The sequence below is a fragment of the Raphanus sativus genome, chromosome 1 (genome assembly GCF_000801105.2).
Source record: "Raphanus sativus cultivar WK10039 chromosome 1, ASM80110v3, whole genome shotgun sequence".
NCBI lineage: Eukaryota > Viridiplantae > Streptophyta > Magnoliopsida > Brassicales > Brassicaceae > Raphanus > Raphanus sativus.
Window position 1 is genome coordinate 8,973,048 of NC_079511.1, and position 24,167 is coordinate 8,997,214.

A 24,167-nucleotide genomic window follows, 5' to 3' on the forward strand; every position below is an offset into this window, starting at 1 on the left:
TTATTAAAATTAAAAATACAAATGCGGTGACTCAGTAACATTTGACAGGTTTTTTCAATGTCATGTGTATAATATATAAGATATAAAACTACAATGCACAGGATATTAAATGTACATTTTAAGTTTTTGGTAAGTGATGTCAGAAAAAAAAAGTTTGGTAAGTAAATCATCCAGCCAAATCTGGCCAAATACGGTTAGATAATAATAGTAATTTAGATTAATTATTTGTTTTAAATGCAGTGGCAGTCCTTTGTAATATTTGAGCAACTTTAAGGGGACATAGTTAAGTGTACTTCAATTTTAATAGTTTAGATTATTTTGTCTTTCTCCAGCTAACAATCATTGTTACCAATTTCTCTACAAATCATCTATTTTGCACTACAATAATATACTGAAAATCAGATACTACCTAACATTTGGAATTAATATACGATACCTACAATACCCAATTAGGCACACCAAATCCAATCCACAGGCAACACCGAATTCTACTTATATCGAATCTGTTTAAAAAAAAGAAATCCACATCGGTTTGCTATCTGCGATCTGCTTGGATATCTCACCGGCGGTGTTGAGTGTGTTGGCGGTGGTGACGACGGCGCCGAGGGACATGACGGCGAGGCAGACGATGGGGATGTAGAACGAGTTTGGGGAGAGGATGAGGATGACGTCGCCTCTACGTAACCCGACTTCACGGTGGAGACACTCAGCGACGCGGTCGACGGCTCTCCAGAGATCGGTGTAGCTTAAACGTAGGCCAGTGGCGGCGTCTATGAAGGCGGTGGTGCCGCGGTGCGGTTGAGAGGAGATGAAGGTCGTGACGTCTAGGTTAGGGTTAGCCGGGAGGCTCAACGGGTTGCGCTTACTGTAGAATGTTGAGTTTGTCTTGCAGAAACCAGTTCTTGGATCTATAATAAGAGCTGATGATCTTTCAATATTCGCCATTTTTTCTCTTTGAACAGAAACGACTCCGGTGAAGATGTTTTGAGTGTGTGGCTGGTGATATTAAAACTAAATGTTGAAGAATACTTTTGTTATTTTTTTGCTTTCTAATAATGCATTAGCTGTGCGGTTATGATAATATAAGTTTAATGGAAAGAGGTAAGTGACATGTAGACTACCAACCAACGTTCTCCATGAGATGATTGAGATGGCCCAACGAAAGCATAATGATTTGATAACTCGAATTTTGTATTCTCTTACTAAGTGCAGAAAAACGTGACTAGTCGAAGAGAGGGTTTCATCTACAACGTAAAAGTGGAAGACTCTTGCAAGTGCAAACACAATGGAAAATAAGAACGTACGTGGTAACAAAGAGAGGAGAGTTGCGCGCATGGGCTTCTTTCACGTTATATAATAAGACAGATACTATTGAAATTCGCGAGCTAGGTTAATGTGTGCGTGAGGTTGTTGTTCGAGTATATAATAAGAGAGAACAAGAAAGCTATAGACAGAAAGTTTAAGATCTAGATGCAGATATATCTAATCATATATCTCTTTCCTTTGGCCCACGTAACATGTTCGATGTGTCCCTCTTTTTATACTTTGTTCTGTGTAATATCATCGTTCGTCTGAGTTTCATCTCTGGTTCTGATTCTGATTCATTCAAAGGGCAAACTAATGTATTATATTCGCAATAAGTTTTCTTAAATCATAGTCACAGGCATAAGAGCATTTCATGGTAAGAATATATCTAATTTTCAAAAATCACTAAAAGCATACACATATGATTGTCCAAAATAAATTAATAAGCAAACTTTAAAATCTACAAGAACAAAAGAGAAAAATAGACAAGAATGTAGAAGAACGGAAGCCAAAAAAACGAAGCATTACGTGCACATCAAGTCAAGTTCCTCATAACTCTGCTTTAAGTTTGTAGATAACTTCTCCACACATTTGAAAATCTCCTCCATGGTAGACTTCAGATTCGAACTCCCCACAAATTCAACAGATGGCACCGTCTTCATCTTCCTCTGCATCTTCTGCTCTTTCTTCTCTAGCATCACAAGTTTCCTCTCCACATCCTTATCCCCTCCATTAACATTCCTCCGCTCCTCCTCCAGTTCAATCCTTCGTTTCTCCACCTGACGGCTTACCTGCATCAAGAGCTTGTAAACCGCTTCCGTAAATTCCTTTTCACCATCTGATCTCCCTAGGGACTGTGACCAGCTGTTCACAGCTCCAAACAACGGTGGCTCTTCTGAGAGATCTGGTGTTGGTTCTTGAGGCTCTTGCTTCAGACACCGCATCAGCCAGCTGTTTAACGCCTTAACATACTGAGCCTGAGCATCTATCCAGTTCGATAAGCTTTGGCTCCAGTTTCTCAACTCCAGCTTCAACTCCATGGCAAGCTCAAGCTGAGATATGTCTAGATCACCCTTCAATGACATCTTATCAAGCTTCTTAGCCTCTGCTATTACTCTGGATTGCCTACTGTGACATTCTAGCATAGACCTCCACATCTCAGACAACCTAATTTGAGACAATGAAAGAACTGAGTTTTACTCAAAACCAAACTTATGGTAAAAAAAAAAAGTAGTTCAGTTAAACCTGTGGATCAATTCTTTCACTTGTGACCAGAGTTCTTCGTCGCGTAACTTGTTTATCATAAGACATATGTTGTCTATCATTTGGATAGAGACTGTTATTCTTGTAGACAAACACTGAATCGAAGAACGAATTGATTCCAGTTTGTTTACATCTGTACTTTTCCCTTCCAATCTCCTCAGTTCTTTGCATCTCTTCATGTGAGACGTGCGGAGTTTCTCCTCAGCCTAACAAAATCAAAAAAAAATACTAAGGAACATAAAAAAAAAACTATATGTTAAATAATTCAGCATTTTTTGAGTTTTACCTTTACTTCTTGGTACAGTTTCTTCTCCCACATGAAAAGTTTCTTCAGAGTAGATGAAAGATTACTGAAGCTAGATCCAAAATCTTCCGCTGGAGTCATCTTCTTTGCGTAGACAACATTCGAAGAAGCTGATAATATATATTAAAAAAAAAAGACAGAATCAGAAGTAGTTAGAGAGTGACGTGGCGTTAACAAGAAACAGAGCATTTACCTTGAAAGGCTGATGTTTTCTGGTTAAAATATCTGAATCTGGAAGTGTCGAACATCTTAGAAACCTCACTCCCTGCTTCTGAAGCTTTCTTGAACATCTCCTGCCACAGCTTCGTGACTTCCGAGAAATCCGAAGAAACGTTTCGATCCTTTGGTTTTCTGGTTTTCTCCGGTTTAAGTTTCTTCTTCTTCTTCTTCTTCTTCTCTGAGGTTTTTAGGACACACTTGTCTTCCTCTGTTCTAATCTTCTCACCGTTTTTGCGAATGGGAGCCTTGTTATTCTTCTTCGACTTGTCTTCGTCAAGACAACGAGCGGTCTCTTTATCCTTCAAATCCTTGAGATTCGTAGTATTGTACGGTAACTCATAGCTCTCGAAGAAGTTGATAAAATCCCAAGCGTTGTTACTCGGAGGAGGAGGAGGCGGCGTGTTAATGCCGGATTCGTAACTCCGGGAGTGGAACGGTTCATGATTATTCGGATATCTAAAGAGATGACATTTGTTTCCATCTTCCTCGCAGTCGGAATCGAATTTTGGAGGCAAATCGGAATCTGAGCCGGTGCTCACGGAGTGAGCCGGGGAAGATGATTCCGGCGAAGAAGTTTCGGAGTTAATATCCGGGGGAGACTCCACGACGGCTTGATCGAAGAATCTGTGGAGAGATGGACCGACCGTGTTTAGAGAGAGGAGATAAGCGGAGTGAGCGTCGGCTAGTGCGTAGCTACGGCGGAGGGTCTCCTCCAGTGAGTTGCAGCGGTCGCGGCATAGAGCTACGGCTGGTAAACCGTCGAGCTTCGAGGGTGAGCAGCCCATAACGGTCGGTCGGAGAAGCTGTGTGCTTCAAAAACTTGGATGGAACATAGATATGTGATTTATCCGTTGGTGAATTAGAGACAGAGAGTGAATTGAGTTTTAAGACAATGCTGTGGCGGGATCCCATAAATAACATCTATTTTCTGATTTTTAATTTTTAATTTTTAAAATTTTAAATAGATATTCAACTTAAGAAATTGACAAAACAAGAAAAAAAAACTATCCTTCAGTTTTCTTTTTCTGTTAATATAATTGTTAAAAATCTGAACTGAATTTTCAAGCTATTCTCTGTAGACCTCTGAATATTTTTGTTTATATTCTTGCGGTCTTATACGTTACAGTAAACCAACAGTGACTGAAACCGTAACTAAATCCTTTAACTACTAGATCACTCTGAGTTGGCTATATTAGATGTTGTCTTTCCTAGCTACGTTCATGCCTCCCATCCTAGCAGCTACGGCGAGTATATAACGCATTAATACATTTCAAAAGGACATTTATATCACCGCAGTAACATTTTCATAAGCTAATGGTTATGATTGATGCTATAAAAAAGAGTAAATGATTACGATTTAAAAATAAGAGCCGTTTTCCTCGTAGAAGAAAGACATGAAGCTATTGATTAAGAACCGTGCAGTATTCAACTATGGGAATCATTGAAGCATAGAAAGTGGAAAAAGACGGTTTGGAAAGTTAAAGGTAACAAAGTTAAAAGTTAAAACTAAAAAGGTTTGAGATTCAAAGTAACGCAAAGTATTAGAATTATATTTCAAAATGATATCATGCTTGAAAAGTACATGCTCACAATAACATGCACATATTTTAATGTTTAGTCCATTTAATTCTCCTGGACTCAAAACCCACGACTTTAGCTTCAAAAAACGAAATTGAAGTTTTTGTTTTTGTTAACATACTAACCCTACATTACCTTACTGATCATCTCCAATATAATCTCCCATATCTTCCTAACTAATACAAATTTATATCATGTCTTTTACACTCCACACCTCTCATTAACATAAATATGATGAAATATCTACATCTTTTTAAGTCATTTGTATGACACTGTATTTTCTTTTGTACTATTCTAACAATTTAGATTGCGAGAAAGAGAACATACAAAACTTATAGTTTTCTTGCAAAAGTAAAAAAAAATTATAGTTTAATCACATGCACTTACATACTACACCCACAATACTGATATACAAATTATTGGAGAAAAATCTTTAAAAGTGTTGTATTTTTAACCAAAAAATACACAAAAAGTGTTTACCATATGCTGTGATTACTCTTCCTCCATAAGTTAGAACATGGTGGACCTCGACTGAAAGTAGAGGGACTGACATCTTTTCCTTTTTAGTTCGTTTTATGTGTCTATTTTTCTCCGTTAAATGTATATCGTGTATATATCTAGCTGTTGTCGCAATTTACTGACCAGCATTACAATATTGTCAAACAAATTGTTTTTTTTTTTGATAAAAAAAAACAATTTGTTTGACAATGTTGTTGTTCGGAAGTTTCTTCTTCTATAATATATATAGATGACTGGAATCAAACTAAACGATATAATATATAGTCCAAAATATACTGTGCATCTAAATAGAACTGAGCCCTTATACCATGAAATTATTTTCAAATACACTAACCTAATCAATTCCACTAAAGTTATGTATAAAAGAAATGCACGAACGAGCGTCTACGCACGTGACACGTCTTAGCTTGAAAGTCTTCAACTTAGATGTAGTGGTTTTGAAGCTTTTGAGATGATAAAGACGAAATAAGAAAGCTGAAACTAAAATATAGATTGCACGAGAGAGGATCTTCTTCCTAAACGAGCCCATAATCATGAAATAAGAAAGTTTTCTTTATACATCTTTATAGTGAAGCAAAGGAATGTTTCTTTTTTGGGGATGATGGTGGAGTTCCACCTCCTCGAATTTTGTCATCTTCTCACTACTTTTTATTACGAAATTCGCATGCGTATTATACTCAACAACTGAATACAAAAAAAACACCTGATAATATTTTTATCAACTTATATAATCCATTCTTTTCTTTTGGTTGCAAATATTCTTGCTCATCTTACTGTTCTTCTTTTACATACATTTAGCAATCTAAATTATGCAGTTAATTTTTTTTAATCTAAAGATATCACATAAAAACAAACATCATTTTTCTCTTTATGAGGCAAACAAATTAATTAACGTTCATAAGATCATGAAAGCATCACGTGCCTTGTCTCCGTGACTTTGCGAAGACGTTGTAACAAACGTAATGATACTTCATAATTTTACCATTTACAAAAAAAAAAAACACAAAAACAACGTAATGATAACATTCATGATTTGATGTTCTTTTCGGTGATCATACAACGTTACAATCATGATTATTGCAAAGTTTCTTAATAAAAGTCATATATATTATATATGCGTATATAATTATTTGCTAAGGATTTTACGGAAATCGAAACTGAAAGTTCCTTAATAAAGAAACTTTTGGTTTCGATTTCCGTAAAGTCCTTAGCAAACAATTACAGACGTATATATAATTATATACATATACATATATATACATATATGTATATTAAGGACTTTTGTTAAGAAACTTTGTAATAATCATGCTCTAAGTGACCACACTTGTGATATTTTTTCCTCATTTTATTTCAAGGAATGCTTATGAACAATTTAATTATTCTAATACTTTGTCTTTATATAAGGACACCTCAATTGGAAAATTTTCATACTATTCAACCTAGACAAAGATCATAACGAAAGTGAAGAGAAAAAAGGAGATAGGTTCTCAAATCAGAATTTCTTAGATATTCATGAAAAATTTATGGGACACCTAAAAATTAAATGGAACATATTTATTTAACAAAAACCTTAATTATTTACTAATTTGGAGTAAAATACCAATATATTTTTGTTTGAGAACTCTCTTATGGGTTCTTTAATGTTTTTCTCCCATTCACAAACTAAGTTGTTGTCTTGTTTTGATTGGCTTGTGTTGTGTATGCCAGGGTGAGACACACTGTTACGGTAGTTGTAAAACTGGAAGGACGAAAAATTGGGCTTCTATATTATCATATTTATAAATTGGGCCTTAAGGTATGAAATTATGGCTCATTAGAATCATCATCAGAACGAAACCAGCGATCAAAATTGATCGGCATCTACTGAATCAGTGCTCAGGCGACAACAATGCAAGGAGGATCGTCGGGAATTGGATACGGCTTGAAGTATCAGGTCACTCTCCATCATCTTCTTCTTCATGTTCCCCGATCTTCTTCGTGAATTTCATTACGAAGACGAATCTTTTTTTGTTTTGGTTTGCAGGCGAGATGTATATCGGATGTGAAAGCAGATACGGATTACACCAGCTTCCTCACTGGAACCCTAAGTTTGAAAGAAGAAAACGAGGTGAATCCCACCATGGCTTCTTCTATTTGATACTGAGTGAGAGTTTGTTAATTTCTAACATTTTTTTGTGAGCTAAGGTTCATCTGCTACGTCTGACATCTGGTGGATCAGAGCTGATATGCGAGGGCTTGTTCTCTCATCCTAATGAGATTTGGGACCTTTCTTCTTGCCCTTTCGATCAACGCATTTTCTCCACTGTCTTTTCCACCGGTACGTTTTTATCAGTTTCGGTTTAGTCTTTGGTTAAATCATAAGTTGAAAGCTTGAAATGCTTTTTTTTTTATCCGGTTTAAGGTGAATCATTTGGAGCAGCGATTTGGCAGATTCCTGAGTTGTATGGTCAACTGAATTCTCCACAGCTTGAGCGTGTTGCTTCTCTTGATGCACATGTTGGTAAGATTAATTGGTGAGTTGATTGATGATGGCAGAAAAGGTTTTACAACTTTGTTTCACTTCTTCTTATGCACATTCTTAAGGGAGGCTGACTCTTTTGTTTCTTTCTCTCTCTTGTGGTTTTAATAAAAAAAGTGTTCTTTGGTGGCCTTCTGGAAGATGTGACAAGTTAATCAGCATGGATGAACAAAACATTTTCTTGTGGAGCTTGGACTCTTCCAACAAGTCTGCTGAGGTAATATCTAAGGATTCGGCCGGGATGTTGCATTCTTTATCTGGTGGTGCGTGGGATCCACATGATGTAAATGCTGTTGCTGCAACTGGTGAATCATCTGTCCAGTTCTGGGACCTGCGTACCATGAAGTATGGTATCACTGTTGATCTTCTCTGTTATCATGAACATTAACATAAGGTTTTTCCTGCATGCACTTAGAAGGTTTTGCATGTCGATTGTATTCACACTCATGAATACAATACTCTGACACTCAGGGGATTTCGATGTTAGATCACTGTTAATTGCTTTGTTTGTTCCTCTTCGCATGAACCTATCTATCTTTATATATTGAGGGACTTGTTGTTTGCATAACACAGGAAGGTTAATTCAATTGAACGTGCTCATGTACGAGGTGTTGATTACAATCCCAAGAGAGAGCATATACTTGTGAGAAGTTCTTTCTCGTGTTCTATAGTACTACCGTAGCTCTGAACTGAAAAATACTCTCTCTTTGGGTTCAGTATGATGAATTAAACATTCGGTTATGTAGATAACAGCAGAGGATGAATCTGGTATACACGTCTGGGATCTCCGGAAGGCCAAGACTCCCGTCCAAGAGCTTCCTGGTCATACACATTGGTAGGTTTTGTTTGCATTTCTTCTCTCAGAAACCAATAGCGTGAGACCTGAATTTGTGTTGTATGTTTCTGTTTGTAGGACATGGGCTGTCAAGTGTAACCCCGAGTATGATGGGCTGATTCTGGTACACTCTTTCATCTTCTTCATGTTTCTTAAACAGAATTAGATCATCCGACATAGTAGCTATGCATGTTGCTGTCTCGTTTTTTTTAGCTGAGATAGGTTGAGCAAGGTGATAAATGATGTTTTTTTTTTCCTGGAGACATGCTACGTTTTAGCTTGGAAAGCAGAGCGTATGATTTAACTCGCGATATAGTTTTAAAAGCGTGGTTATTTATCAACTGAAGTTAAACAGAGTGCAGGAACAGACTCAGCTGTTAACTTGTGGTATGCTTCAGCATCATCCACTAATGACAAAGCTCCAGAAAGGTTTGTTACAAATCTCTTATTCTCGCTCGCTCTCAGTCACTATGATTATGATTTTGCATTGTTTTGAGAGAGTCGTATTGTTGTTTCCATCTATCTCAGCCCTGTGGAATCAACACGTCAGCGTGTAAACCTGTTGCTAAACTCATACACTGATTATGAAGACAGCGTCTATGGTAAGTTCTCTTTTACAACGTTATATAATGGTACCATCATCTTGTGAAACAAAACCAAACTCTGACATTAGTGTTTTAATCACAAAACAGGCCTTGCTTGGAGCTCACGTGAGCCTTGGGTTTTTGCATCATTATCATATGACGGAAGGGTAAGTAAATTGCTATCTAACCTGAAGAATCACAAGATCAGAAAAAAAAAAAAAGATTCTTATCTAAAAAAAGCTTTGGAGACTCATCTGATTAATTTTTCTTGCTTTGTATGTAAACTGTATATGTTAGGTCGTCATCGAATCAGTGAAGCCTTTCCTTCCAAGACTGTAATAAAAATCTGACCCACACACGACCCATCGAAATCTTTGTCGGAAGAAAAGTTGGCACTTGCAACAATGTACTTTTGACACAATTTGTTTTGAATCTTTATGTATCTATCTATCATTCACACAGATTCCTTTCAGTACCCAATATTCTGTTGTTCTGAACTAAAACAGACTCAACTACTGATTCTTGTCGGAAAAAGTAAAAGAAAAGAAATGAAAACAAAAAAAGAAAAGGTCATTCTTCCTCGGATTGGATTCCTATGTACATAAAGAAATTGATGAAGAAGCAAATATGACCACAACAAAAAGGTTGTAAAATTGGAAGTCTTTTGAAAAAAAGAATCAATCTGACAGCATTTCTTCGAGCTCAGGGTCATCAGAAGAGATATCCTCATAATCTAACCTCGTACCATTAAACAACCCTCTGTCATGCAAATCAGTTTGGTCTTCCTCATAATCAGACGACCACTCTGCATCTTCATCTTCCTTCTGCTCACCATTACTCACTTTGTTTTTCTTACCGAGTTTTCTTGAATCCATACCTCCTCCCTCTTTTGACTTACCATCGGTAATGGTATCTTCGCATATACAAGTGGAAGGATTCTCATGAAACTCGCCTCTACCGGCTCTTACTTCCTTGGGCTCTCCCATGAATCCTTTCTGAAACGTTCTGACTCTCGAACCAAACTCCTCCCAAGTTGTGTTCTCTTTGCTTAGAAACAACTTGTACAGCTTCTTCGCATTCGGTCTTATCGTCGGTTTATGTCCAAAATATCTCCTGTAATCTCACAAAAAACCAAACAACACTTTCATCAATCAATCAAGAAAGAAAGAAAAGCTGCTTTTTGGTTTTAAACTAACTACCTTACCTTCGACCAGCTAATATTCTCGCCATGTTTCCGTTATTGTTTGTAACGAAAACATCGCTTTCATCGCACACGAGGAAGTCCAACGCAGCCATCCGTGAAGAGTAGGAAGCAAACGGTTCTAACTCCTCTTTGGTAGCTATAGTGTCTTTAGAATAGAAATGTGGGAAGAGCGCTTTCAACGGAGCTAACGACTCTTCTCCTCCGTAGACTTCACCTGACGCAACATATATATGAACATCACTTCCATACCCCAAAGCTCTGAGCATTAAACCGACTTCTTCTGGTGTCAACGGACACCTTCCTTGTCTCCTCTGCTTTTCCGGGTTATTCACCTTGAGATAGAGATAAGTACTCGTTAAAAACCAAACAAAAGAAAATAGAAAAGTGTTAAGACACCAACAACTACTACATACATGTAAAGTTTTCCATCTCCTTCTGATTGATCCCAACTCTTTCTTCTCCTTGTCACCACCACCGTAGTAACATCCGGAGAAGGCGAGCATGTCTGGCTCAAACCTAAGGTGCAAAGCAATGTAGTGTTTGCTCCTTAACCGCATTCTTCTGACCAGTTCGTTGCCCATTTTGAGGATGGGGTCGGTGAACTTGAGCGCGTGGTAGTTTACTCTACACCTCAGCTTCTGCAAATCATCTCTCAGCTTGTTTGAAAGTCTGTAGTCAAATTTATTCAGCTGAACCGCCTGAAACAAAAAACATTTTCACAAGATCAAAATCATATACTTAAGCATCATCCCAAAAAGAAAAAAAAAAAGATGCAAACATTCAAATGGTAAGGGAGAGAAGCAGGGCAACTTACATGCCTTTTCTGAAGAACAGGTAGTACTCGATTGATGTAACATTTCTCGTTGCATTTTCTAGGCACACGCATTCTGCTGGGAGTCCAGGTTTGTCCTCCTTTAGGTGGAAGCTGCTCAATGATTTTGACGTCTTTTGAGAGAAATGATATAAACCAATCAACTTGGAAGATGTGGGAGAAGTCACTGTGTATATAAAAGCACAAAAAAATAAGATAATGTTTTGATTTTTAAGAAACCGAAAGAGAATGTGAGGAGCAAGAACCTGGCATCTTTCCAGTAGGATTTCTGGTCTAACTTAGGAATAACAAGGGTAGCGTTTAGTATTCGAGCAGCAACAACAGCATCTACGATCTGAAAGAAGCAAATTGCACTCAAAAACAAGATTACCATAGAAATTAAAAGACAAAAAAGAAAAGGAAGACTTACACCAGTTCGTTGTTGGTTTAAACCACCACTAGTGGCGATTGCCAAGTATCGATCACTTCTAGTAATTGATTTAGCATCTGCAGTGAGAGTGTAACTGACTATTTTAACCTCATGAATACAGAAACTACTGATTCTAAGCTAAACTCGTCCTAATTGCAGAAATGTGACAAAAAGTAAAAAAAAAAAAAAGAAAAGCTTTAAACGCACTTGGGAACTTGGTGCTAGCATTACAGCAACCGTAAAAGAGGTCAGCATTCCATGAACGCCAGATATCACGATCTGATCTCCCTCCACTTGTCTGTTTTCGGTCACACACAAAAACCCAAACAGAGCAGCCCATTAAGTACGACACGCAACAACAAAAACAAAAAAAAATTAAAATCAAAACTTTTAACATCAGAAAGATGAATTAAAAAAAAAAACCTAACCGGAACTCTAAAAACAACTGGTATGCTCTTCTTCTGATCATTGCCTCCATAGTTAATCTGCTTCTGCGGTTTCAAAAACCAATGACGTTTAAAACAGTGAGTGTAATAAACAATCATTAACAGAGAGAGGGAGAGACAGAGAGAGTACGGAAATGCGGCGATCAGAGACATCAGGAGGAGGGGAGAAAACGGAGAGGAGAGCGAAGAGGATCAGAAGAGCTCCGGAGAAGGCGCATATCAGAGGGAGGAGTCGACGGAGACGGTTGTAGTAACTGTTTCGCCGCCGCTGGAATGCCATTGGAATGGCTCTATTTTACGTGCGTGCGGCGCTGTTTACTTCTTTCGCCAGAGAGGAGATTTGCAAAAAAAAAAACAAAACAAAAGTCTTCTCTCCTTTTGATGAGATTAGAACTCTGGTTTGGAGATTTATTTCTAATAAGATCGAAATCAAAATGACAACATGTTTTGTTGTGTGATTTTTTTAAAAAAATTGTAATCACATCATCTCCATCACCACCGCAACGATCATTAGAGATTCTCTCTCTCTCTCTCTCTCTCTCTCTCTCTCTCTCTCGTTCCGATTTTTTTTTAATATATCAGTGAGAGAGAAGAACAGATTAAATATGTTTTTTTTTAATCCTTTTGTTTTGGGGACAGTTCTTATAGATTTCTGAGCTCTGAAAGGCACCGCCTCCTGCACTTCGTTCTAACAGCTTTTTTTTTTATATAAGTATTTTATTTTAATCAATTGATTACCTCAGGAAAGCCCGGCCAGAACCGCCCGCCTATCAATCAAAGAGGCAGAGAGTAAACTTAAGCTCACCCTTATGGCCTTATCTGATTAATTTTGATAATTTATTATCATGAGCTGGATTTATTGGCTCTTGCAAGTTATTCTCTTTGTTGTTTTATAGTTTGTTTTGACCATTAATCTTCTTGTGTTTTTTTTTTTGCATAATCATAAGTAAATTATTTGGTTACTAATCATTCACAATTGATTTAAATTGTCCAATAATTAGGAGATAAGTTTTACCAATTGGAAACTAATATGACCATCTTTTTGATAGTAGAGCCAGACACAAGCTTTGTGTTCTTTTCCATGTTTTGTTTTCTTAAACAAGCTTTTGTCTCTTTAAATCACTTTACATCTTTTTCTTAAAAAAAAACATTACTGTCTCTGAAATGTAGTTTTAGTGTAAGTATCACTCTTTTGCTTTACATTTATTATCTTCCTTGTTTTTCCCTTTTCGTATCTATTTGTAGAAAGAAGAATATTTGGAATCACTGTTTCAGATTTTTAACTTTTGCTAAAGAGTGTAAGTGGACAATTGCGTGAACCGCCAATGAAAGTATCATTGCTCTTTTTGTCTGTCTTTCTGTTTCCTTGGTGTTGTCACCATCTTTGAACTAAATTGGTGTGAGCCGGTTTAGTAGTTCTTCGATCCATATAGTTAACCAAAACCGGAAAATAAACCAACGGTTTGAGATCATCTATGAACAAAATTGGTGTGAGCCGGTTTATCTTTTACTTTCTCCTTTACATAAAATGTGTCATTTTCTTAAGATTTTATTTGTTTCACAAAGTGTGTTTTAAATTTTCCAATGCAAAAAATTAAATAAAAATCTAATTTTAATCCTAATATTTTAAAGTATTATTAGAGGAGAAAAATAGTGTGTAAATAGTATATAAATATAAAATTTAAATGATTTTTAATTTACTTGAAATTACACTTCTTGTGAAACTTAGGGACATGGTCCACATGGAGGACGTTTTAACGTAACCATTACAAATTTAGTAAGGTAACTAAGATAATATATATATATATATATATATATATATATAACCACTTGCCATTAGATTCAAGTCCTAGTCAGAAAATGCTAGAGATCTAATCTTCCACAACCATACAACTTCGTACCTATCTAACCTTCCACAACCATACAACCCTCATACCTGTTTTTATTTATTTCAACTTGGTTTATATTAAAACAATAATCATTCCTGTTTAAGCTTAATCAACATGATGCTTTATTTCATAACGACACAACTTGGCTTGTCCGTGGTAGTACAATGTTTCCGATTTACCTTAACCAACACGACACACACACAAAAAAAAAACTTACCGGTTCATAGCTTGCTTGTTCCTTTCTTCGATAAGCTTCCCATAGCCTGAGCCTTACTCCTCAGGACAAACTTTTGAACTTTCCCAGTCGATGTTTTCGGAAGATCCTCGAACACAATACTCCTCGGAGCCATGTAATGCGGGAGCTTCCCCCTGCAGTAGCTTATAATCTCCTCGGCCGTGGCCTTATACCCGTCTTTAAGCTTCACAAACGCACAAGCAGTCTCACCCCAATACTCATCAGGCCTCGCAACAACAGCCGCTTCGAGAACACAAGGATGAGTAAACAGAACAGACTCGACTTCGATCGAGCTTATGTTCTCTCCTCCCGAGATTATAATGTCTTTGGACCTATCTTTCAGCTCTACGTACCCATCAGGATGCTTCACACCCAAGTCCCCGCTCCAAAACCAACCTCCTTTAAAACACTCCTTGGTCGCTTCAGGGTTCTTCAAGTAACCATTCATCACCGTGTTCCCCCTGAAGACAACCTCACCCATACTCACCCCATCAGCCGGGAGAGTCCTCATGGTCACAGGATCTTTCACAGCGACTTCCTCGATCCCTACATGATTCACTCCTTGCCTCGCCTTCATTTTCGCCTGCTCTTCCCTAGGCAGAGAGTCCCACTCAGGCTTCCACGTGCATACCGTTCCCGGTCCGTAAGTCTCCGTCAACCCATACGAGTGAAACACAGAGAACCCTAACTCCTCCATCTTGTAAATCACGTGAGGAGGCGGTGGTGCAGCGCCGGTTATAAAAGACACCTTCCCTGGAAGCGGCCTTTTCTCGGAGTCGCTAGCGTTGATGATCATGTTCAGTATGGTCGGTGCACCTCCCGTGTGAGTCACATTATGCTTACAAATACTATCAAACACACCCTTTGCGGTTACGTTCCTCAGACATATATGACTCCCACCAATCGAGGTAACGCCCCAGATTAAACACCACCCGTTGCAATGAAACATGGGATTAGTCCAGAGGTAAGTAGGCGAGGATTGCATCTCGTTGAGTATAACTGTCGCTAGAGAGTTCAAATAAGCGCCTCTGTGACTGTAGACAACGCCCTTGGGACTCGAAGTGGTTCCCGAAGTGTAGTTCAGAGAGATCGCATCACACTCGTCCTTTGGTCTTATGACTTGGAAATCGGATCTCCCCATGGACACAACGTCTTCGTACTCCATGATCGATCTCGTGTTCCTCCCCGAGAGAACAGCTGGTCGGACGCTAGGCTCTTGGATCAAGACGAGAAGCGGGACCTTGTCGCCTTTCTTGGAGAGAATCTCGCAAGCTCCTTGAGCTATTGGGAGGAACTGATGATCAGCGAAAAGGACTTTGGTCTCCGAGTGTCTGAGCAGAACGGCGACGAGGGAGGAGTCGTGGCGGATGTTGAGTGTGCAGAGGAGAGCTCCGGCCATGGGAACAGCGAAGTGCAACTCCACCATAGCTGGGACGTTTGGAGCCAACACCGAAACCTGATTCAATCAAAATTAACGACAAAAGTTTGATTATTATTAGAAAGTCGAAAACTTTATTTTCAAAGCTTGAGGAAAGTTGAGATCTTTTTAAAATAACAAAGGTTTCTGACCACATCGCCGGAGGAGATGCCGAGCTGGGAGAGAGCGGAGGCGATTCTGACGCAGCGGTCACGGGTCTGGCGCCACGTGTAGGTGACAGGACCGTAGACTATGGATGTTCTGTCGGCGTAGACGACGGCGGATCGATCGAGGAAGCTGATGGGAGTGAGGGAACGTAGTTGGCCGGAGACTTGATTGTTCCCTCCATTTTCTGTTTTTTCTTTTTCTTCTGTTGTTATCTATTTTTGTATGCCGGAAAGTGGAGTCTAGTGAGCAGTGGTGGTTATCTATCATCAATGAGGTAAAGGGTTCTTATCAGCTATCCTACAGGAACAGGAGCAGCTGTATCCAATTTGACATAAAATTGGTAAATGATTGGAGATATCAAAAGTGTGGAGAGACATGAGAGAGCAGCATCTATGGCCGGCCACATAATCAGCCACTTGGTTCCATCGTTGCTTTTGTGTAATTTGTCCTTTAGTGAAAGCAAGCCCAACTATTCTCTTGGGCTTTGCTTGATAGCTTTGTGCACTTGTCCTTCATATGAGATACTACCAACGTTCTCAAGCTCAACACTCAAATGTAAGACATCTCAAACTCAACATCTTTAAAAAAAAAAACAACGTTTATGATGGTATGAACTTTTTTTGAGTCTTTGAAGGATGCACAACTCTGTCTCTTTCTCTAGTCAAAAGGTAAAGTGAAGTTTCTAACAGGAAATGATCAGAGTTCAAGTGTTTAAGAGACGAACGAGAGTATAAAGAGAGATTCATGTGTTGTTGAGCTGTGCTTGGTCTTAAGTCGTGAGAAGAAGATAGACGAGTCCTTTTAGATATTCCACTATTTCAGATCCTCCCAGCTTCGAAGTTCCAAAGACTCTATCCACAAATGTGATCGGTACCTGCAGATGAAGAAGACAGAGGAGTATCATCATATGAATCATGAAATAATGATTTATATATGTATATATGGTATATGAAGAGACAGGAGAGACCTCTTCAATATGGTATCCTTTTCTGGTAGCACGGACGATCATTTCCATCTGAAAGACATAACCTTTGCTCACGCATGAGCATATCACGTCTTCAAGCACCGATTTCTTGTATAGCCTTTCAAATAAAAGGAGGTCAGTCTTGAAAACTATCGAATGATTCAGCAGAACACAAGTTAGTTTAACTAACTTAGTTAAATTTTTTCTTATACCTAAATGATCCGGTTAAATCAGATACACCAGGCCATAAAAGTGTGTGAGCTAGCACATTTGCTCCTCTGCTTGTGAGTTTCCGCATAAGGTTCCACCCGTGTACACCACCTCCTTTTACATATCGTGTACCTGTCACTATGCTTGCATTCGTCTCTAGTTGTTTCCTTCATGATATATACAACAGAAATAGAGTCAAATTAAAATGTCATTATAAGCTTCTGAAATTTGTAGATCAAGAAACTCTACTTACTTGATGAAACTTGGCAAATACTTTGGCTGCACAAGAGAAAAAGCGAGTTAGCTCAACAAAACAACTCGATTAAAAAAAAAAAAAAAGTAGGTGGAGACTATTACATGATGTGAAAGATCAGCATCCATGATAACAACGAAATCACCTGTAGCATGCTTCAAACCATGGATATATGCAGTTCCTGCGATGGATCATGACAAGAAGACTAAATAACTAATCCACTTTCTTCTTGTAAAGCAAGCAAAGTTAGAAGATGATGATCAAGTGACAGATACATACCCAAACCAAGCTTCTTGGCTCTAGCTCTTAAAAGCTGCATCACAACAACAACAAAAAACACGAGTTCACCAAAACCGAAGAATACAAACTGGAATAAACGTACAATAAATTCAGATTAACTAACTCTTGTTATTGTTACTCACAATGCGGTCTTCACCATACAAGTCCTGCAGTTGCTTGACAATTTCTTGAGTGCCGTCAGGACTCCCATCATCCACAACAATTATCTCAAAATCAACATCCCTAAACACATCATTCAACAAGTGCCAACTTTTCCTTAGTATTAGTATAATAGATTCTCAACCACAAACAGGATCAATCTCCGAGTCACTAAACCAGAGTTTCTATGAACAATACGAAACCAATTTGCACAGACAACAATCATAAAGTTTGGATCTTTAATGTAAAACCATGATCCTTAAATACTGAATTCACTTATAGGCGATCGGATTCGGATTCAGTGAAAAAAAACAAATAATAATTTTTGTTTTACCGGAGATGCTTGAAAATGAGGTAGACAATAAGAGCGATATTGAGGCGCTCGTTGTACGTGGGAATGATTATGCTATACTTGTTCTTCTCCTTCTCCTCCGCCATATCACCCGATCCCCAAAAAAAACCTAACTTTTACAAACGGAGAGAGCTTCCTTTATCCGCCTGTGAAAAATCCACCGTCGTCTGTAACTCGAACAAAGGACTAGAAAGCAAATTAATATTAAAATATAGGGAGCCAAAAGCAAATTATTAACATTGGGCCTAAAATGATTGATGGGCTTAATCTAAGGCCCAATTATCATAATAGAGCTTTAGAAAAATTTCTAAAGCTAATGTCTCTCTCCGTTAACATCTGAATCGCTCTCTCTCCTTCCTTCCGCCATTATTTGGGGTTTATAGATCGGAAGGGTCGTAGTTAGTTAGGGTTTAGCAGAGATGAGCCGAAGTCTGGGAATACCGGTGAAGCTTCTCCACGAGGCGTCGGGTCATATAGTGACGGTGGAGCTAAAGAGCGGAGAGCTCTACAGAGGAAGCATGATCGAGTGTGAGGATAACTGGAACTGCCAGCTCGAGGACATTACCTTTACCGCTCAGGTCTCAATTCTCACCTCTTCTTTTTACCTTAAAACGTTTCATCGAATTTTATATTGCTTTCGTTTGTTAATTGATGTGAAAAAAAAACCCTAGATTTGGCAAGTTTGGAGTGCTATTTGCTATCTAGGGTTTCTTAAAGTTTGTTACTTTCCTCCTCCCTTGTGGAATTGAGACAACTTTGGCTGTATAGAAACCCTAGGAGAGTGATCACAGTAGCGACTTCTTGTAAAGATTAAGGAAGTAATGGGATTGGCTAAACAGACAGTGTTGGTGTATTTGGCATGTCTAAACATAGTTTTCAACCCTTTTTTTTAAACCTGTAATGTTGTTACATTCGTAGTGTCTAAGTTGCTATCTTGGATCATAGTGGTCAGTGGTGAATTGTCTAAAGTATGCAGAACTGAGGGCTTTCATGTTCCCTTTGATTAAAACTTGTTTGTGCTTCTTTGGAAAATAAAAGCAAGTCCTTGGAGTTTCCCAGTTATGAATTTTTTTGAATCATATACTCACATTTAAACTGTTGTTTCTTAGAATTATAATCTTTCGACATATGTATAATGGGCACTGACTGAACTTCTGTTGTGGGTTTTTGAATGTTGTGTCACAGGATGGTAAGGTATCGCAGCTTGAGCATGTTTTCATTAGAGGCAGCAAAGTCAGGTGCCGTAATCACATATCTTTTGACTTGTGCTTGTTTCCTATTTCATGTAATTCATTGGATCGTACTCTCTTAGTAGATGGTTGGTATTTAACTTTCGGAAAAATCTTGACAGGTTTATGGTCATACCGGACATTCTTAAGCATGCTCCAATGTTCAAGCGCTTAGATGCAAGAATCAAGGTATGTTCTTTCTGAATTCTTGATGAAGAATGATGTTCTGAGTCTCTATCTAGATATTGAATATACATAATACCTTCCTTGCTCAACTGATGCAGGGAAAGAGCGGATCACTTGGTGTTGGCAGAGGTAGAGCTGCAATGCGAGGAAAAGTAAGCTCTCTCCAAGCTACTTAGCTCATCCTTTAGCTCTCACTATTAGGAAATTTGATGAAGTTCTTGTTTGCTTCTTCTTTGTCACTACTAATTGTTGGTTCTTTGATCTCTGTGATCTTGTTGTAAAGGCTCCGGCTACTGGGCGTGGAACTGGAGGAAGGGGAGCACCACCACCTGTTAGGAGATGATTTAATCTATGCTTAACATGTAAGCTTCTATCTGCAAACAACGCCAGCTTCTCTTACGTTTGTTGTGTATTGCTTTAAATTTCACTTGTAAAACCAAATGTCACTTCTCTAAGGAGGCAAACAAGAGAGAAAGAAAGAAGTCTAGATGCACTATTAGTTCGGTATTTTGAGATGCGAAGACGTTAAAACATTGACAAGTTTTCCTTATGCTGTGTTTTTGCATTCTCCACTTTCTGGCAGTAGATGAAATAAACAACGTACCCAATTGGCTGTAGCTTGTAAAAGACATCAAACAAGATAACGAACATAATCTGTGAAATATGCATTTAAAATAGGAGGACTACACCATTTTACATTAGATGGCTATCAAGTAACATATGACTCCCAAACAATGAGTTACTGAACGTCTGATGAGTGTCATCTACCACACCAATGAGTTTTACAACAATTATGCACACGTAAGTTTAAAGGTGATTGCTTCACAAGTAGAATGTCTATAAAGCATCATATAAAAAGAACATATTCTCTCTTGAGTAAAGAAAGATCGCTGCTCTTTTGAACTCTTTTTTTCCAAAAAAAAGTTTAAGTCATTAGTCATTCGATCTTATTGCTATAGTTTTTTCCTCCATTAAAGTAGAAATCCAGCTGGTTTGGTTCTTGCAGCATAACAGAACTTTGATGTGTTGTACTTTCTGTGAACTCCTGCTAGCTTCCCTGTCCCTGCCTTGTGATGAAAATCAACCATCTTTCTTGCACATGCCCTGGAAAAGAAACCAAAAAGCAGATTTTCATAATCACAATGATCTCTTATCGGTTTTGAAACGACATTCCAAATGAATGTTCGTGACTTGTAAACCCTTACAGAAGCTGTTCTTCCTTGTATCCTGTGTGAAACTCACATGTTTTGCTCCATTTCTCAAATCCATCAAGTGTACACCTAGCAGTGTAGATTGCCGAGGCTGCTAGCTTAGATGGTGTATACTTGAGCATCTCGTACTCCACGAGACAAAGCTCGATGATAAAAAACGATAAAACCTCAAGCTGAAACCACAGTTTCATATCAAACAGCTTTAGCTATAAATGCCACAATTCAAGCTTTTCTGTGAAAAGATTCAAACCTTTTTGTCAGATTGGGAAGCTTTGAGAAACCTTTTCATGAACACATATGGAGTAGGCAATGAGAAATTGAACTGCAAGGTGTTGGCTATTAGCTTCTCCTGCAAATAGAAGGCAGAAAAAAAGGTAAACCGAAACTGAAAGTTCACCGTAGTTAGATTAATGATCAAGAGGAGAATGATATGCACCATATCTAGTACTTGTCTTCTAGTGTAAGCATTATCAGAGATCAAGATGAGATCATCTACTAGTGGAACTGAGACTTCCTCGTATTTACAAGCTAGCAACAAAGCGGTTACACCAACAAGCTGAAGATTTTGCCTCACTATTTGATGAACCGCAAGGAATCTATCGATGATATTGATTGTGAGATAAAGGGTTTCCTGCATCAGTTCAAACTTGTAATGCACCTGCACAGAAAAAAATTCAAGTAAATTAATTATCATGCACATTGAATAATAACAATGCTTTTATTGTCTGGATCTATCTAAACCTCAATCAACCAGTCAATGAGGATTCCTCTCATCATCTCATTAAGATCTTGCTGATTGTCCATGTAGTTAGAAGGAACACAACAAAGTTCCTGCAGAATCATAAGAACAAATCAATCATAAGCCCATTGATGTCAAAGAATAGCACAGTTTTTTTTGTAGTAAAAAGAATCAAACTCACCTCAGATTTCTTGTGAAAGTGGTATATATCATCGATGTATTCAACTACAGCTAGAGAATTCTTCTCGTCACAAGAGTCGATATCAATCACTAGCTCTTCTTCTTTATCTGGATCTTCCATTTCAGTCACCTCCTCCTTTTGGAAGAAAAAGATAATGTGAGTAACAACTACTACTAACTTGCTTTCTATAAAACAAAAGAGTTTAGAAGAAACTTAAGGTTACCATCTGGTGAATCTCCTCCATCATTGCTTCAGTGTGTTGTACAAACATTGGCTTATTATCAGATAATTGAGCAGCAAACTTCCTAAAACAAACAGAGAGTAGTAGTAACTAGTAAGAACTGGTTAATTAACGAGACAATGTGAGACACACTGAAAAAACAGACAAGAGTGAAAGATCTTTAATGTACCTTGTTGTTGTAGCTGGTCGACGCAGTGGTGGTTTGTTACAGATAACATACCTTCTGTAGGAATCAGATCAAATATTTGGATTTTTAATAATCTAATCAAAGGAAGAGAGAGAGAATTAAAAAAAAAAAACTAATCTTTGAATCTGAAGATGATTCATACTTACTCAGAAAGTGATCTCTTGTTGTTGACAGCATAAGGAGGTGGTTCAGTGATGTTCTTGTTAATGGCGCTGAGTGCTCTCCGTGTCCACATCATCTTTCCTCCTCCTCCTCCTCCTGCATTATCTGATGTACCATTTCCTTCGTTATCTGCGGGGAGGCTTTTCATTGGAGAATTATTAAAATCAAACTCAGTATCAAAGCATACCTAACGTAAAAAAAAAGCAGAGTTTTTTTGAAAAAAAAAAGAAAAAATTCAGAAAATGGAAAAAGCTTGACTTTTGAGTTTGACCATCAAACCCCGGTTTTACTAATCTGAGAAACACCCGGTCAAGAACAAGCCCCTAATCCCAAATACCCCATATGACACGAAACCCAAGAAAGAAAAATAACATGCTACTCTTGAAATAGTGCTGTAACTTTTTTTTTATTGCCATGTAAATATAGCATGTATCATATATAGAGTTTTAGCTGAGTCGAGGCATCTATTGTATTGAGAGCAACATTATCAGTGGGACAAATAAAATGTCCTTAGCATATTTTAGTAATATTTTTAAGTTAGGGACAAAGTTTAAAGATTTTTCTAATGTTGTAGATTATTGGTAGGACAAAAAAAGTCCTTAGCATATTTTACAAATTCAATTCATAGAAACATTTTGTACCTTGGCTTAAAACAACCACATGATCAGGTACCCACTCAAGCTATCAGCATCACTATAATCTTGAACCTCACCTGATGGGAAAAATTGCTCATCCGATGTGTTCCACGAGTAGCGACTTCTGAAGTAACTAGTGTCGATTGCACTCTCTGAAGCTGGAACAAATGCAGCCTAAAAGAAAAATAGCGTTAGACATTCATTGTATACAAAATGAGGATTTGCTTCTGCAGAACATATATCTTCAAAAGAAAAAGCACCTTTTACCTCGCTAGTGTACCCCAATTGATGTCTTTAAAGAAGATGTGCTGCTTGTGCGTCAATGAAAATATTTTCAATAAAAGTTTACAGCAAACTGGAACAAAATCAACACAGAAAAAAAAAGAGATCCATTTTAACCTCAGCAGCCCCTCTAGCTCCAAGTCTCAGGTGAGGATCTTCTGTTAAAAATCTAGAAAGAGAAGATGACATGACGTTACAGGCAATAACTAGTCTTTGATCTACAGAGCAAAAATTCTATCTTGTATATGGAAACTCAGAATTTGAAATCAAACGTCCTTAACCTATTCATTTACTTTGGACGTTAGCAAACCAGATAGTTACTCAATATAATGAGTAGAAAAGAGTTGTTCATCAATGTTTTCTATTGCACAACTAGTTAGTTCTTCCTTCTTGACAAATAGTTGCAGCAGAAAGATAGACAAACAAACCTTGACACCAGAGAGCTTTTCAAGCTTGTCGACAGAATCCATGACAACAACTTCCTCACCATCATCACTGAGTTGCAGGTCAATCAAGAAGAAGGTATTAGAATAATGTCATTAACTCAAAAACTGCTACTACACTTGTAATGTATATTATATAGAGTATTGATCATTCTTCCACTGACCTTCACATGATCAGGTACCCAGTATGTCTGATCACTGTTTTTTAACAACTGTTCTTTCAACTGCTCGTCCACCCAGACAAACCTGACAGGTCAAACACAAACAAACGTCAGCATAAGAATCCAGCAACAAGCTTCACAGAATCAAGATATCCTAAATAGTTTGGATTAACTGCCAAAAAGTACTGTTAATAGAAGAACTCAATGCAATCAAACAACCAACACAGTCACATTATCAGAAAGCTTACAGTTCACGGCTGAGTCGCGTCGTTGAACGGAGGAGGGAGAAAAACTTTTCGCCTCGTGATCTCCCATGGCCGAGCTCTTCCTCCTACAAAATCGAAAGGGAAATTGAAGATTGCTTCGATTGATTCCGAAAATAAGACACAACGGGAGAATCAAATCGGCGAGAAGCAATGATCAGCTTCTATTGCTCACCACTATCTCCTTATCTCCATCACCAACCTCAACCGATCTCTCTTCTTCGTTCCAATCGATTTTGCACACAGGACAAATTTTTCGGCCATTCACAACACAACACGTGTCTCCTTAGGACGACACCGAAAAG

The 24,167-nt window shown here is 38.0% G+C and overlaps 7 protein-coding genes and 1 long non-coding RNA gene across 11 annotated transcripts; 2 read left to right on the plus strand and 6 right to left on the minus strand.

Moving 5' to 3' along the window:
- Positions 1–1,694: 1,694 nt before the first annotated feature.
- On the minus strand, positions 1,695–3,981 carry LOC108840492 (protein ALTERED PHOSPHATE STARVATION RESPONSE 1). The gene is made up of 4 exons (XM_018613321.2): positions 3,066–3,981; positions 2,855–2,982; positions 2,551–2,774; positions 1,695–2,472 (listed from the first exon to the last, which is right to left on the minus strand). The coding sequence occupies exons 1-4, from the start codon at positions 3,874–3,876 to the stop codon at positions 1,830–1,832; spliced, it is 1,806 nt and encodes a 601-aa protein (XP_018468823.1). The 5' UTR covers positions 3,877–3,981; the 3' UTR covers positions 1,695–1,829.
- Positions 3,982–6,969: 2,988 nt separating this feature from the next.
- Positions 6,970–9,605, plus strand: LOC108812615 (WD repeat-containing protein DWA2). Of its 2 annotated transcripts, XM_018584922.2 has the most exons (12): positions 6,971–7,121; positions 7,212–7,295; positions 7,373–7,505; positions 7,590–7,701; positions 7,824–8,051; positions 8,280–8,349; positions 8,453–8,541; positions 8,620–8,665; positions 8,897–8,970; positions 9,070–9,143; positions 9,234–9,292; positions 9,423–9,605. In XM_018584922.2, the coding sequence occupies exons 1-12, from the start codon at positions 7,077–7,079 to the stop codon at positions 9,462–9,464; spliced, it is 1,056 nt and encodes a 351-aa protein (XP_018440424.1). In that variant the 5' UTR covers positions 6,971–7,076; the 3' UTR covers positions 9,465–9,605. The 2 variants fall into 2 exon arrangements, with proteins under 2 accessions (XP_018440432.1, XP_018440424.1); XM_018584930.2 differs by lacking the exons at positions 8,897–8,970; positions 9,070–9,143; positions 9,234–9,292; positions 9,423–9,605 and adding an exon at positions 8,804–8,860 and having other exon boundaries at positions 6,970–7,121.
- A 51-nt stretch (positions 9,606–9,656) lies between these two features.
- On the minus strand, positions 9,657–13,783 carry LOC108812608 (O-fucosyltransferase 6). Its single transcript, XM_018584909.2, has 9 exons — positions 12,147–13,783; positions 11,999–12,061; positions 11,778–11,868; positions 11,571–11,647; positions 11,407–11,495; positions 11,144–11,327; positions 10,743–11,027; positions 10,330–10,661; positions 9,657–10,238 (listed from the first exon to the last, which is right to left on the minus strand). The coding sequence occupies exons 1-9, from the start codon at positions 12,294–12,296 to the stop codon at positions 9,803–9,805; spliced, it is 1,707 nt and encodes a 568-aa protein (XP_018440411.1). The 5' UTR covers positions 12,297–13,783; the 3' UTR covers positions 9,657–9,802.
- Positions 13,784–13,938: 155 nt separating this feature from the next.
- Positions 13,939–16,139, minus strand: LOC108863115 (butanoate--CoA ligase AAE1). Its single transcript, XM_018637433.2, is given in 3 exon segments — positions 13,939–15,596; positions 15,710–15,867; positions 15,870–16,139. Coding segments are annotated over 3 exon segments (1,665 nt in total). The 5' UTR covers positions 15,907–16,139; the 3' UTR covers positions 13,939–14,126.
- A 142-nt stretch (positions 16,140–16,281) lies between these two features.
- LOC108863138 (dolichol-phosphate mannosyltransferase subunit 1) lies at positions 16,282–18,129 on the minus strand. Its single transcript, XM_018637464.2, has 8 exons — positions 17,925–18,129; positions 17,575–17,674; positions 17,432–17,465; positions 17,257–17,333; positions 17,153–17,178; positions 16,902–17,066; positions 16,693–16,807; positions 16,282–16,599 (listed from the first exon to the last, which is right to left on the minus strand). The coding sequence occupies exons 1-8, from the start codon at positions 18,026–18,028 to the stop codon at positions 16,495–16,497; spliced, it is 726 nt and encodes a 241-aa protein (XP_018492966.1). The 5' UTR covers positions 18,029–18,129; the 3' UTR covers positions 16,282–16,494.
- Positions 18,130–18,259: 130 nt separating this feature from the next.
- Positions 18,260–19,907, plus strand: LOC108863147 (small nuclear ribonucleoprotein SmD3b). The gene is made up of 5 exons (XM_018637476.2): positions 18,260–18,520; positions 19,128–19,180; positions 19,294–19,360; positions 19,456–19,509; positions 19,641–19,907. Exons 1-5 carry the CDS (start codon positions 18,362–18,364, stop codon positions 19,698–19,700), a joined length of 393 nt encoding a protein of 130 aa, XP_018492978.1. The 5' UTR covers positions 18,260–18,361; the 3' UTR covers positions 19,701–19,907.
- A 91-nt stretch (positions 19,908–19,998) lies between these two features.
- On the minus strand, positions 19,999–22,469 carry LOC108863124 (cyclin-B2-3). Of its 3 annotated transcripts, XM_018637454.2 has the most exons (9): positions 22,063–22,464; positions 21,899–21,952; positions 21,712–21,793; positions 21,489–21,623; positions 21,310–21,399; positions 21,005–21,226; positions 20,819–20,917; positions 20,563–20,741; positions 19,999–20,461 (listed from the first exon to the last, which is right to left on the minus strand). In XM_018637454.2, exons 1-9 carry the CDS (start codon positions 22,224–22,226, stop codon positions 20,329–20,331), a joined length of 1,158 nt encoding a protein of 385 aa, XP_018492956.1. In that variant the 5' UTR covers positions 22,227–22,464; the 3' UTR covers positions 19,999–20,328. The 3 variants fall into 3 exon arrangements, with proteins under 3 accessions (XP_018492956.1, XP_018492948.1, XP_056865566.1); XM_018637446.2 differs by having other exon boundaries at positions 20,819–21,226; positions 22,063–22,469; XM_057009586.1 differs by having other exon boundaries at positions 20,819–21,226; positions 21,899–21,990; positions 22,063–22,198.
- A 911-nt stretch (positions 22,470–23,380) lies between these two features.
- On the minus strand, positions 23,381–24,033 carry LOC130511851 (uncharacterized). Its single transcript, XR_008945364.1, has 3 exons — positions 23,848–24,033; positions 23,603–23,684; positions 23,381–23,490 (listed from the first exon to the last, which is right to left on the minus strand). It is a non-coding gene; the product is annotated as an uncharacterized LOC130511851 (long non-coding RNA).
- Between the last annotated feature and the right edge of the window lie 134 nt (positions 24,034–24,167).